The sequence below is a fragment of the Mya arenaria genome, chromosome 13, assembly GCF_026914265.1.
Source record: "Mya arenaria isolate MELC-2E11 chromosome 13, ASM2691426v1".
NCBI lineage: Eukaryota > Metazoa > Mollusca > Bivalvia > Myida > Myidae > Mya > Mya arenaria.
In genome coordinates, this window is record NC_069134.1 from 28049052 (window position 1) to 28063191 (window position 14140).

Genomic DNA, 14140 nt, shown 5'->3' on the forward strand with positions numbered 1-14140 from the left:
CTTAGTGATTAAGTAAATGCCGAGTGATCGTAGCGAACCCTTCTTAATCATTAAGGTTTTACTTAATGTCATCTAACTGACTTAGAAAACAACCTGATTATCTGATGCATTGTCAACGCAAAGTCTTAGTTTGTATCGGATGAGTGGCAGTAGGTGGCCCTTTTAAACTCTCGTTAAATCGCTTTAGCTTAGTAATTTTGATTGCCTATCTGCAATTTCATTGGCTGAAAATGTTATAAAATATCTTTGGGTGTTTAGGGCAGCATCAAAATCACTGATTTGAAATTAATAATAAAACGCATTCTACAATTAAATACGAGTGAGAGAATTAACCATTTTTCGAAACACAGTGGGCATATTTTTAAGGGACATTAATAGCACGTAAGACCACACTCTTCACAATAACCTTGGTTTCTGACGCATCAGATGGATTTTTAACCATGACCACATTCTATCAGCGTTCAGTAAAAACAATTATAGACAAACATGGCTAAAGGATCATATGTGAATATTTTTATTTCAAGACATTTAAAATAGCAATTCCTTATGGTTAAAGCTGCACTCTCACAGATTCACCGTTTTTCCACCTTTATTTGTCTTGGAATTAGCACATTTTTGCGTAAATATCTGCAAATCAGAGATGAAATACTGCTGACAAAAGATCAGATCGCAGATTTTAATATTTCCATTCCAAATTAATGTTTTATGGCTTAAACCGTTACTAACGGTTTAAGAAAAATGCATAAAACATCAATTTTGGAGCGGAAATATGAAACTCTGCGATCTGATCTTTTGTCATCAGTCTTTTATCCCTGGTTTGCAGATATTTACGCAAAAATTTGCTCGTTTGAAGACAAAAAATTAAAAAGTTTTCAAAACGTTCAATTTTTGAGAGTGCAGCTTTATTAGCTTTCTTCCGTTTGATATTGTGCGGTATTAATAATATTGTGCGGTATAAATACACTTGTTTAATGCAGAATAAAGAAGACATGTATATACACTTTTGAATAAATCCTCAGTATTTATATGAACCGACCTTAAGTAATTTTATGTTCAGATTTGCTTTATTGGATAACGTATTTGCTTTTTTGTCGGTTTTGACAATGGACTTGACTACGGAATCATTAAGCAATGATTTTGTTTATGATATATAAGCACAGATGTCGAAAGACTACATATTCATAGACAAACAATTCAACACAAACTGAAATAACAAATCAATTTCATACAGCGTTTTGTACACTGAATCTTATGACATTGCACTTGTCTATTGCATTGGTCATTGTATTCTCAGAAACATGTTGGCATATACATGTTATTTGCGATGGAATTATTGAATATGTAACAATCTATAAAAAGTAATCATCAAGCTTTAAATCATGAAACATTTAATACGCATAAACCAAGGCAAGCAGAACCAGTCAAATTTCAAAATGTTATCTTGGGAAATACACTTTACGAACTTGATTTATTTTATAAGTTCCTATAACCTTCAAAAAATGTTGTACGATGGGTGCCACCGTTCTATTTTCAGTCATTGAGAACTATGACGTCAAATTTGCTGCTTACGTCATAATTACTAAAGCGCTTGCCGCGGTTTTACGAAACAATAACAACTAAGAATAATGGAAACAATTTAAAGCATTGGATAATTTACCTCAACAAACTACATGTATATTGATGAATATCGGTCTTTTAAATCTAAAACATGCAATACTTTACATAAAAAGTAATTAGATATCGATAGGTCAAGCGGATCCAGATTCCAACAAATGTCTTTACTCCATCTTTGGTAGTCCTTAAAAGACTGACTATTTGCAAGAATTTATAACTAACTGATATTCGGACATGACTAAATTGCCAGTTTTATATTTGAAATAAATTTGATACAGACTCACAGGAAGTATAGTCGATCCATGCCATAGTGGTCTATCTTTGAATAATTCAAAGGACCACAACTCAAGTATCCAAATGAAATGGTATTGAAACTTTATAATTTTCCTTGATTTCCGGTATCCTTTATGATAATTCTCAAAACTCAAATTTTGTCTTGTAGATAAACCGTCCTATCGTCATTTTGTAAACGTCTTTTAATACCACATTTAAATACCTCATTTAATACCACATGTTATACCACATTTTGACAGGCAAATCCTTTTAGTTGAAACTATTCCATAGTGGTCTATCTTTGAATAATTCAAAGGACCACAATTCAAGTATCCAAATGAAATGAAAAGTTTTTCTTGATTTCCAGTATCCTTTATAATAATTCTCAAAATTTAATTTTGTCTTGTTGATAAACCATCTTATTGTCATTTTGTAAAACTCATTTAATACTTCATTTAATACCACATTTAATACCACATGTTATACCACATTTTTGACAGGCAAATCCTTTTGCCCGACAAGAATTGTAACTAGGTTAAGTAAAATTTAAAACAGCATTGTGTATATTTTCCATATCAGAAAAGTAATTCTTAGCAAATTCTGAACAAAGAAGTTTATAAATTCGTGGTAAATGCCAAAGCTGGGGCAGTGTTCATGAAGCATCTTAAGTCATTTCCTATCTTAAGCCGATTTCTTTTCGTTTTTAAAGTCAACTTAAAAGAAATGCAAAAGTGTTTAATATTGAAGTATGTTTTTTCAATAAGGTCGATATACTAAAATTAGGAAAGTGACTTAAGTTAGGAAATGACTTAAGAAGTCTTATGACTACCGCCCCATAGAAGTTTAATCCGTAGGTGTAATGCCAAATGTTACACAAACCGATAATCCGGACCTAGAGATTGTATTGTTCTATTCCAATGTAGGTCTCCATCCACTCTTGATACGTCTGAATTTAGTGACATGCATGCTCACGGCATTGAACGGCTCATCCGTCAAGATGGTTTCCAGGTCCATGCCACGAAAGAATTCGCCGTCAAGTCTTTGATCGTAACAAACCGTAGCGATATGTTTCAAACTGCAGTAATACATCAAATGCGACAGCTGAATAACTGTCAGTTTATAGAAATCTTCCTCAGTCTGATCCGCTTGTAAGATATTTATCATGTCCCGTTTTGAAATTTTAATATATTCGGGCTTTTGTTGGTCATTGGGAGAACTATCTGCAAATTCGTTATTTTCAAATGTATTTACAGGAGTGCAATCTAAGTCTGCTTTTGTTGTTGGTGTTGGTGGTGTTTCTGCTTTTGGAGGTGGCGGTGGTTTCCTCTGAGTTTTGGTCCGCCTTGGTCTAGGAGAAGGTTGACGCGGCCTAATTTTAGGAGTGTTTTCAGTCGGTAATTCCGGAATCTCATAATCCCCTGGACTATCCGAGTCGTCTGAATGATCACCATTTGTTTTATCAGAAGGCAACTGTTGTCTCGGCCGAGGTTTTGGCTTTGGTATCTCAGCCATTACGCAATCCATGTCCGGATAATCATACTCATCCCCTGAGTCGCTGTCCCGCTCTGTGGGTAGAGCTGGTGGCAAGCGATGTTTGAAAACAGTCGGGTGTTTTTCTGCTGGATGTTTAGCATGTGCACCATTATTTAAATGTATTTTGTCTTTAATGCCTTGTTTTTTAAAGAAGAACTTTCTTATATCTTCGTGAATACTATGAAACATCGTTTTCTTTCTTTTAATCCGTTTCTTCTGGTCCTGCATCTGAAAACAAGATATTAAACAAAAATAAAATTCTGGTAAAATTCAGCAATTTTAGGATAGGTTTTGATACACCATGGTTGTATTCAAATACGTACAAGTTTAGTCTTTACTTTCAATATAATATACAGCTGAACCCCGTTGGCTCGAACTCGCTTGGCTCGAATTCCAGGAGGATGTATAGATATTTGAATGACATTTTATATGTGATGTGAATGACCAATTCATTTATATTGAAGGTAAACATCCCCGTTTGGCTCAAATTTTCCGAGGCTCGAGGTATTTTTACCGGTCCCTGGAAGTTCGGGCCAACGGGGTTCGACTGTATGTAACGTCAAGTTAAACGCTTAGAAAACATTATAAATTCATTACCTGGTTTTCGGGAATACCGTGGATTGGGACTCTTTCTGTAAAGATATGAATTCATACTGTCATACCTTGCAAAATGCTGAAACTATACAGATGAATAAATCCTGAATTGAAGCTGTTTTAAAAGTAGGGGTAAATTACTTTATTATTTGACCTATAAATAGACAGTCTCTTATTGGTCTGGACAGCCATCGACGAAGCAAAAATATACATCATATTCACTGTTTTTTTCTCATAATCTTAATCTTAATATAACAGGTCATTCTAATATTTATACATTTTAATTTGTTTTTGCGGGTTTTTTTTCTTAGTTTTCTTTCCATATTCTAATTGGTTTGCGGTAAAAAAAAAAACGGTAACCAATCAATTAAAAGATTTTCCGGTTTGGTTTCTTATTTTTGCATCACCACATTGCTTGTTCACGAATTTAAAAAGGAACCTATATATTGACCTTTCCGGAATCAAAATAAATGTTCAGGTAATAAAACACTTGTTGACTAGTGAGCCATTGAATATAATCTGATATTAACTGTCAGAAAGCCTAATTGATTGATGATGCGCACACAAATAAGTACCTGGTATTGGCGGACAGATATCCATGTAATTATCGTCTCCATCATCCTCGCTGCCTTCATCCGAAGAAACTGAAAATACAATCAAGAGTGTATATCTATATATGATACCTTTAAGAATATTTTTTGTTTTACATGTATTTCAATTCTTTATTCATTTTAAACATATTTTATTCACCATAATTATTACACTCTCTAATGAAGAAGAACAATCACATGTGCTCATTATCAATATATACATTACATATCGTTATCATGTTCGAGTCGACATAAAAACAGTTATCGCTTTAGATACAAATTCTATAATTTATAAAAAAAAAAAAAACAAAAAAAAAAAAAAAAACACTAAAAAACAACGTCATCAAGTCTAAACGTTTCCCGGATAAGAGAATTGTTTGATGTTTGATTTATGATCCCTTAAAGCACAGCATTTAGCGTAATATATCACGTCATGTAAATGATAATTTTGAATGTCTCACCGTTGTATCTAATCCCCTTTTTAGGAGTACGAATCTGTTGCCATCCACCAACATAGACATAGAATTTCGGACTTTTCAAGTATGCCACACCCATCTGATTTGGATCAATCAGATAAATTCCAGTCTCGATGAAGTCCGAGCCCGAGCAATCACAGAAACGTTTGTCAATGTAGCCTACTTTGAAATTGGCATCATCAAACTTTCTTTGTTGGACTGCTATGGTATTCCCAAGTGAAACGGGAATAATCACCGTGCTGTAGGATTTGACCTTCTGTTCTCGCTTCCAGCAGACTAGAACATTGGCTTGGATGATGGCTATAAGCTCCAGTGGTCCTTCTACAGTGGTCAATGTGGAACTAGCGATATCGTTTTCAAAGTGAACAACATCGCTTTGCTTGGGACATATAAACTCAAACACTGAAGGAAGGATGTTCGATTTCTGAATGTACGCAAGAGTGTATTCCGAGTCGTCGTCAACTGCGGTAAAGTTAACTCGCATGGACTCTTTGAAAGAAACATTTTGAGTTCCGAACGTGCATTGGAGATTCTGCTGGCCTTCGCATGTGAACACTCGTTTGAGGTTAAGCAAAGTGCCCCGAGGAACAAGGGTGTTGTGACCAGCACCTCCGGGCGGAACTGACATCACATCCTCGTTTACTCGTAGGCGTCGTGGCATGTCCTCTATTAACTGTGAAAAGAAATACGGTTAAAGGTACATTGGACCTATTTCATCTTTGCAAATACCATGAAATAAAAAATAGCTTTCGATTGTTCAGAACTCTGTTAAAGTGACACTCTTATTCAAAATCGATACATACACATGTATAACAAACATGAATTTTGAGTGATAAACCTTCAACTTCTTACTAAATAATGCATTTATGGAAACTATTAATTACTGATAACAAGTTTATAGGAGTGATAGTGCATCCTTAAAGTTAACTACGAGATTGACGACAGCGTTGTTAACTTTTAAGGGTGAATAACTTTATAATTTTCTCATACATTTAAATAACACAAGTACAGTCTCAACTCTTGTTCTTAATACTACAGACCGTAAGTGTATCTGTGATACTTACAGAGGCATATTGATTTGAAAGTTAACAACGATGACGTTAACAACGTTGTTAACTTAAATAAAGTTGTGAATAATCGGCCCCGCATCAATTAAGTCCATTGGGCTCAAAAAAAAATAATTACGACTGACATATCAGTAGTTTCTTTGGTCTTATCCTATTTGAAAACCCATACAAAGTTCATTCATTTGTGAGTTTAAAGCTGCACTCTCACAGATAAACCGATTTTACCCCTTTTTTTTTTTGTCTTGGAACGAGCAATTTTTTGCTTACGTACCTGCAAACCAATGATATAAGATTGCTGACAAAAAATCAGATCGTAGATTTTCATATTTCCGTTCGAAAATTAATGTTATATGGTTACTAACGGTTTAAGAAAAATGCATAAAACATCAATTTTTGAACTTAAATATAAAAATCTGCGATCTAATTTTTTGTCAACAGTCTTATATAACTGGTGTCCATGGATTTTTACCAAAAATGGCTCGTTCCAAGACAAAATATAAAAAAATTGTCAAAACGTTCAATCTGTGAGTGTGCAGCTTTAATGTTAAATATAAATGTATGACTTCCTTTATAAACAAACTCTATGTGATTTAATTTCCTTACTAGTTTAAGTGACTACGGAACAATGTTCTGCAGCATTATATCAGATAACCCAAACACAGCATATTACTAATTGCAAAGTCATTTGCAAAGTGTTTGAAACAAGAAAAACATTTCTTAACTTAACAATCACCGGTGATAGGACCATATTTGTTAAATGTGTTTTATTTACAACAGCCTGTTTCTATGTTAATATAGCCACCTTATTTCTATATCGGATGCTTTTGTATGCAATATCGATGTTCAAGCTAGAATAAAGATAGCATTTGATCATTACAAAAAATGTCTTGTTCATCATTGAATTAATTATTATGTTGTTAAGTTTAACATGTATGCATAACTGTTTTATGGGCCAGATGCCTTATGCTACAATAAACTCTATGTTATGTTATGTTATTTTATTTCATGTAATTTCTTAAAAACAGTCAATGGAATAAAATAGCATTACCCATACGTCGAGGCTTTAAATGACTTACACGTTACATTTGAACTTTTTCGACAGACGTTGCTGTTGCAAACGTTCATTCTTAGTTAATAACTTTTATTACGCTAACGACGTGATGCTAAAACTTTTGAAAAAAGGGAATTAAAGAGCCATTGAACTTTACGATAAACCTATTCAACTCATACTTAACGAATGAATCCCGTACTTCTGCAGTGAAGTGTGGGGTTTTCGACAGCCGAGAAAGTTGAAACGGGGCACTTGAAGTTCTTCTCGGCGGTAAGATGTGTATAGAGGTCTATAGAGGGTACAGTCGCTACCATTTCTTGACAATGCAGAACAACGAAGTGCTTATTAAGAGTCTTATACATTTCCAACGTCGTTTGAAGGACCATAACTCAAAAATAATAACGATTTAATATTTTTTTTAGCTGTAGGTTCAATATTTAGAAAGCATTATTCATTTATCCGTTGCAACATGTAAAGCTGTAATAAGAGTTGAGCACTTTTTACGAAAGAAAATTTCATCAAATTTCCAATCAAAAAGCATTAACGTTTTCCCGGAAATGTCTTAATGCAAAATTAATATGTTTTTGTGTCAAAATTGTCAGAACTACACAATCTACAGTGTCTTGAGGTTTTGTGGCGATTGCAGCTATTTAAAAAAAGATATTTGCATTCTTGTAAGCTGGAAATGAATTTCATCTTCTATTTTACATTATTTTATTGAATAACTTTCTTTTTGAAATTATATCATCAATAACTTTCAAGACATTGTTAATTTGGTAGTCTGGGGCTTTTTCACACAAACACAAAGTTTCAATGTCGACAGACTTTTGCGAAAGAAATGTGAATGCTTTTTTATACAAAATCTGATATTTTTTTATTTTTTTTTTAACATATCACTATAAATGTATGTTTTACTCCCCAAAAAAGATCGCTCATCAAAACTTAATAAAACATTAATATTTGAAACGTTTATTTTATAACCTTCCCCACCCACTTTTGCAATGCGGGCGGCCCTTAAAGCTCGTGACTAACTATAACTTCAAGCTTATCCTAAGCTCGTCAACCAATGAAGCACAAGGCAAGGTGAAATCGGTATTGAAAATCGGGTCTTCAAACCAAAGCACTTAGTGTTTTAACGGGTTTAATGATTGGATACCCTTCACAACCAGTCAATGTAAACGTATTCATGTAATAGTTAAATATTGTTAGTTTGCAGTCACATAACCATTTATTTTGTGTAGGTAAATACTAACAATATTCAAGTGTTTAACATTATATTGTATAACCAAACAATAACTGACCCAGCCACTGTTTAATACCTACCGCTTCATCTAATTAAATTCAAGAACGGACTGCTGATAACTGAAATGAATGTATTGGACAACTTGAGAAATACTGCCTTCTCATTGGACAAAAACATTGTTAACCACTAGGGGTTTGTAAAGGCAACGACTGTTAGATAATTATATTACTTGATGAATTCTATCTGTCAGTTATTGAGAACAAAAACCCAATAAAAATGCATGTACGAAGTGTAAACTGCATGGCAATGTCTGTAAATAAAACATGGCTGATACAGAGAAATGGACGGGAAAAATTGACTCTGTACTTTGTTTGACGAACGGGTGATCGAGGATGACGATCACTTTGTTATCGAGTGTGATGCTTACAATGATCTTGAAGCGTATTTTTAATCGTAGTGTTTCAACGTGTTATTTGTATTTCTTAGTAAAGATTAATTGCCAGTGAAATGTATTATTGCATATATAATTAAGAGTTTAGTCATTAAGTTTAATTGCTAAATTGAATATACTACGCGATCTACTTGCAGCGTAGCTAAATGGAAAGATTTCTGACATTGTAAACCGTGCTTATATATTCGAGGTTGTTTTCGATGGAACATGGCCGAGGCGTTCCGAATGCGCCATACAATGGTCGTTCACTGGGACGAGAGTCTACTGGGGTCTTCAATTAGTTTGTATGGTCATAACATCACACATGCCCTAATATTTATCAATAACTAGTCTACAAAATAAAAATGACATAAGCTTCATCAATTTAAAAAAAGAAACAATATATTCTCAGTAAATATTTATAATATTTATTTCCAAACAATAAATATCTATAAAACAAGAGGGCCCTAATGTCCCTATATCGCTCACCTGATCCAATTCAAGTGTGAAATAAGTGTTTTAAGGGCGAGGGCAATTGTGACAGGGGGGGGAATAAGTGGTTTTCAGGGCAATGGAAAGTGCAACGAAAGGGGACTTAATTAAAACAAATTTAGGACTAGTTTTCAATGCTACATGTTAAATAATAAAGTTGAGGGTATTACAGTTTTTGAGAATTTGAAATGTCAGTATCGCAGGTCTTTTTCTACAGTACCCACGGGTCCGACTATCGGACCCATTCCCAAAGCAAAATATAAGATATTTTTCCCAATCTTCAAAAAAAATCCCAATCAAATTTTTTTTTATATATATATATATATTTTATAATGTCTTTTTATCTGTACTGGTTCATTTTCAACATCCTAATACATTATGTGATGTAAAGTTTTTTTGATAATTGAACTCGGAGATCATTGATTTTCATCATAATCAGGGATCAGTATGAAATATTATCTGTCATGATTTATTGAAATATATATTTACACACAATGCCTGATATTTCAGCCATTTTGGGTCTTTTAAAGGGAAATAAACTAATATTAAATAATTTCTTAATTCACAGGAGACTAGGCAGCTTTTTTCTTTTAACTGTAAAATTTCCGAATTTAGGCATTTTCACGACGCAAAATTTTCCTAATTGACTAGGGTCTTTTTCCCCAGAAAAAGCCCTGGTCTGGTGGTCTGCTACCTTAGAAAGGATGCGTACTTATCTTTGTTTGTACATTTTTATTTTCTATTCTTGTTATGGTTGGAGTATAAACATGAAAATTGTCAAGTTCCATGAACAAATGGTCATAAATGTGGCCTGTGGAGTGTTAACATGCTTTTCCTGGTGACCTAGTTTTTGACCACACATGACCAAGATTCGAACTTGGCCTAGAGCTAATCAATATATATATACATTCTGACTTAGTTTCATGAACATACAGTCATAAATGTGACCTTTAGAGTGCTAACAAGCTTTTCCTATGATTTGACCTGGTGACCTAGTTTTTGACCGCACATGGCCCAGATTAATACTTTACTTAGAGATTATTAATATAAAACATTCAGACCAACTTTCATGAATATACAGTCATAAATGTGACTTTTAGAGTGTTAACAAGCTTTTCCTTCAATTTGACCTGGTGACCTAGTTTTTGATCACACATGACACGGATTCAAACTTGGCCTAGAGCTAATCAATATATGCATTCTGACTTAGTTTCATGAACATACAGTCATAAATGTGACCTCTAAAGTGCTAACAAGCTTTTTCTATGATTTGATCTAATGACCTAGTTTTTGACCACACATGACCCGGATTCAAAGTTGACTTAAAGATTAGTTATACAAACATTCTGACCAACTTTCATGAAGATACAGTTATAAATGTGACCTCTTGAGTGTTAACAAGGTTTTCCTTAAACTTGACTTTATGACCTAGTTTTTGACCGCAAATGACCAAGATTCGAACATGGCCTAGAGCTAATCAATATATACATTTTTACTAAGTTTCATGAACATACTGTCATAAATTCGACTTCTAGAGTGCTAACAAGCTTTTCCTATGATTTGACCTGGTGACCTAGTTTTTGACCGCACATAACCCGGATTCAAACTTGACTCATCGATTATTAATATAAATATTCTGACCAACTTTCATGAAGATACAGTCATAAATGTGGCCTCTAGAGTGTCAACAAGCTTTTCCTTAAATTTGACCTGGTGACCTAGTTTTTGACCGCAAAGAATTCAAACTTGACTTAGAGATTAGGAATATAAATGACCTAGTTTTTGACCCCAGATGACCCAATTACGAACTCGTCCAAGATTTTATTGAGGGTAACATTCTGACCAAGTTTAATTAATAGTGTGCCCAAATTGTGACCTCTAGAGTGTTAGCAGTCGAATTGTTGACGGCGGACGACGGACGACGACGGACACCGGGCGATCACAATACCTCACCTTGAGCACGCTTTGCTCAGGTGAGCTAAAATGAGTGATATGTATCGGTGTTTCGCCTTCATGACAAGGTTTATATCAATGGAATATATCGATCTCTTTGAAACTGATTCTTTTAATACGACGCAATATGCTCACCATTGTAAATATTATTATTTCTAGTTTAAATCATTATATATATATGTGTATTTATGCATATACAAAAAGGGGAAAACCATGGGTTAGTCTTAAATGATTTACAGATTAAAATGAATGCTTAGATAAGAAAAAAGATAACATGAGTGTAAGAAAAATGATAAAATGAGTGTACATGTAATTTATTATACTTAACCTGTGACACTGTTGCATATCTGCGTCTTTTTCCAGGCCTTTGCACGAACTTAAGTTTGCATGGGACCTTGATTGGAAGTAGATACTCCTCCCCCACGAACATTCCCCTCTCGGCAACAAAGTCATCATTGTGAGCCTTCCGCGCCGCCTCTTCATCCAAAACGTCCAACACACGAACGCGACCAAGCTCCACGGTCTGCCGTCCTGTGATAAGCAGCTCTTCGCCGCCATGCATCACTGCGCGTCCCTCCATCGTTGTGTTGATGAAGTCTTCGCACACTCGGACGATCACTGGAAACTCCTCCCGTTTTAACACATGATTAAGTGTCTCTTTTAGTCCGTAAGAAATGCTGTCATCTAATGTTGCAGCCATCTTGCTGTTTCTGCTTATTCTCGTTTTCGTCTTATTTTATTTGAGCCCCATTCAATCCATAATTGTTTGCTTAAAATATGCACATTCAAGTATACCTCTATATGTGCTCTCTGATTTCATAACATTAGCCTAGTGTTAACGACTTACTACATGGGCGTAACTTCCTCTTTGGTAGAGTTAAATTTAAACCTTCAGTGGTCTGACTACCTACAGTATTGCGTTCAAAAAACAAACAATCCGTATAGTTACGAATGAATTTTCAAAATAAGTAAAACTTTTAAAAAATAGGTTTATATAAAGTTGCGTTCATAGCCAATAGTTCTTTTAACACTTGGCTGCACTTGAATTTTCTAGTATAAGTGCTTCTGCCTACGATGAGAATTGAATGTGTTTGTACTTCAATCAATGCATTGTATCTTTCTAGATAATCTTTTTTAATTTTATTATTCTTCCTTTTAAATCTAGATCGCAGTTATTCGTGTATTTATTGTGTATGTGCGCAGGAAGGCATGCTTGTAAATACATGATGCGCGCGCATTTTGTTTAATTTACAAGGTCATCCGACTTTATCAATACCATTGAAATTGTTTACATTTTGCATTTTAAATAATTATCGATCGTGATAACAACTATGAAATATTTTTTTGCAACTGATAATTTCTTGCTTAAAGTGACACTCTTATTCAAAATCAATACAGACAGATGTTTAACAAACATAAATTTTGAGTGATACACACTCAAAAACTTACTTAATAATGCACTATGGAAACTATTAATTCCAATTAACAATATTATTACCGTGTATTTGATAGCTGTTAACGCAAAAATATTAAATGATTGGTGAATGCTAAAATATTTACTATGATCTACTATCGTTTCATAAGGCTGAAATACCATGTTTTTCTGAACTTTTATTTCAAATTAATCTCGGTAATCTTCATGAGAACCATCGTTTTCGACATGTATTTAGCCCTTTTGATTAATTAAAACAACTGTGGCAATTTGTTCGGTAGTAAGAGTGCATCTTTAAGAAAAGTATGAAAACTTAGCTCGGATAATGCACCAGTCATCACCACGCCCCTCCCCCTCCCCGCAGGTCCGGGGAATAGCGGGGACTTTGACTTTCGGTCCAGCCAACCCCGGGCAAAGTCTCCGCTCTGCGGGGACGATCTGCTGGTAAATCCCCCGCCAAATGCCCCCGCACCCAAGGGACCCTAGATAAGGCCAATTTCCCTCTATATTTGGCGTGAAGACCACCGCAGTCATCCGGCACTGCGTGGCCACCTGGAAAGTAAAAGCACGGCTTATTTCTCTGGCTATCCCCTCTATACCCCCGGACCTGGGGAGGGGGGGGGGGGGGCGTGGTTACATTCTACTGGTGCATAAACCTCTGTTTAAAGTATCCGATTTACATTCAAACATGTCATTTGATCAACACATTGATAATAAAGCTAAATCTCAATGCCTGGTGACGTCATGAAATTGCGGGATCATTTGAAAGGGTATCGCTAATTGTGTTTTTTATCTGCGCGTCTAGAATGAGTGCACTTACACTAAAATTGGGATTATATTCGAATAGTCATCTGAATTATGTTTAAGATGCGATTAGCAGCTGCTACAAAGTTTTACCTCTGTGAGTGGTCAACATTATATGTTGTCCAATGAGAAGGCAGAATTTCTCTAAGTGTCCATGTAGTTTACGTACTTACAGGAAAGAAACGATTATGCGACTGTGTCGTATCAAGCCATGCTTACAATTTTTAACCATTACTTAATAGTATTCTGTATAATTGTTCCCTTACATTGCATGTGTTGTATAGTATGAGCTTTATGTGTGTTGAATTATATTGTCTGAAGGTAAACGATGCTCAAATAAGATTTTTTATTTTAAAACATCTTTGGCAATAATGTTTAATTTTGTTGCCTGGTGACGCCATATAATTTTGCATCATTTGAAAGTATTTTGCTTGCTGATTACTTATACATATGCATGTAAAATAAATTACATCTCAGTTACAATTATGGCAGTTTGTATTTTTGTTCTTTGTTTTTTTCAACTGAAATCGGAAGTGGAATGCCCGATTTTTCAATTTCTAAAGATCAAACTAACATGTTTGCAATATT

At 34.6% G+C, this 14140-nt stretch overlaps 1 protein-coding gene across 1 annotated transcript; it reads right to left on the reverse strand.

Annotated features, from left to right (window-relative positions):
* Positions 1 to 491: 491 nt before the first annotated feature.
* LOC128213995 (uncharacterized) lies at positions 492 to 12480 on the reverse strand. Its single transcript, XM_052920148.1, has 5 exons — positions 11645 to 12480; positions 5066 to 5753; positions 4590 to 4658; positions 4018 to 4052; positions 492 to 3648 (listed from the first exon to the last, which is right to left on the reverse strand). The coding sequence occupies exons 1-5, from the start codon at positions 12014 to 12016 to the stop codon at positions 2797 to 2799; spliced, it is 2016 nt and encodes a 671-aa protein (XP_052776108.1). The 5' UTR covers positions 12017 to 12480; the 3' UTR covers positions 492 to 2796.
* Between the last annotated feature and the right edge of the window lie 1660 nt (positions 12481 to 14140).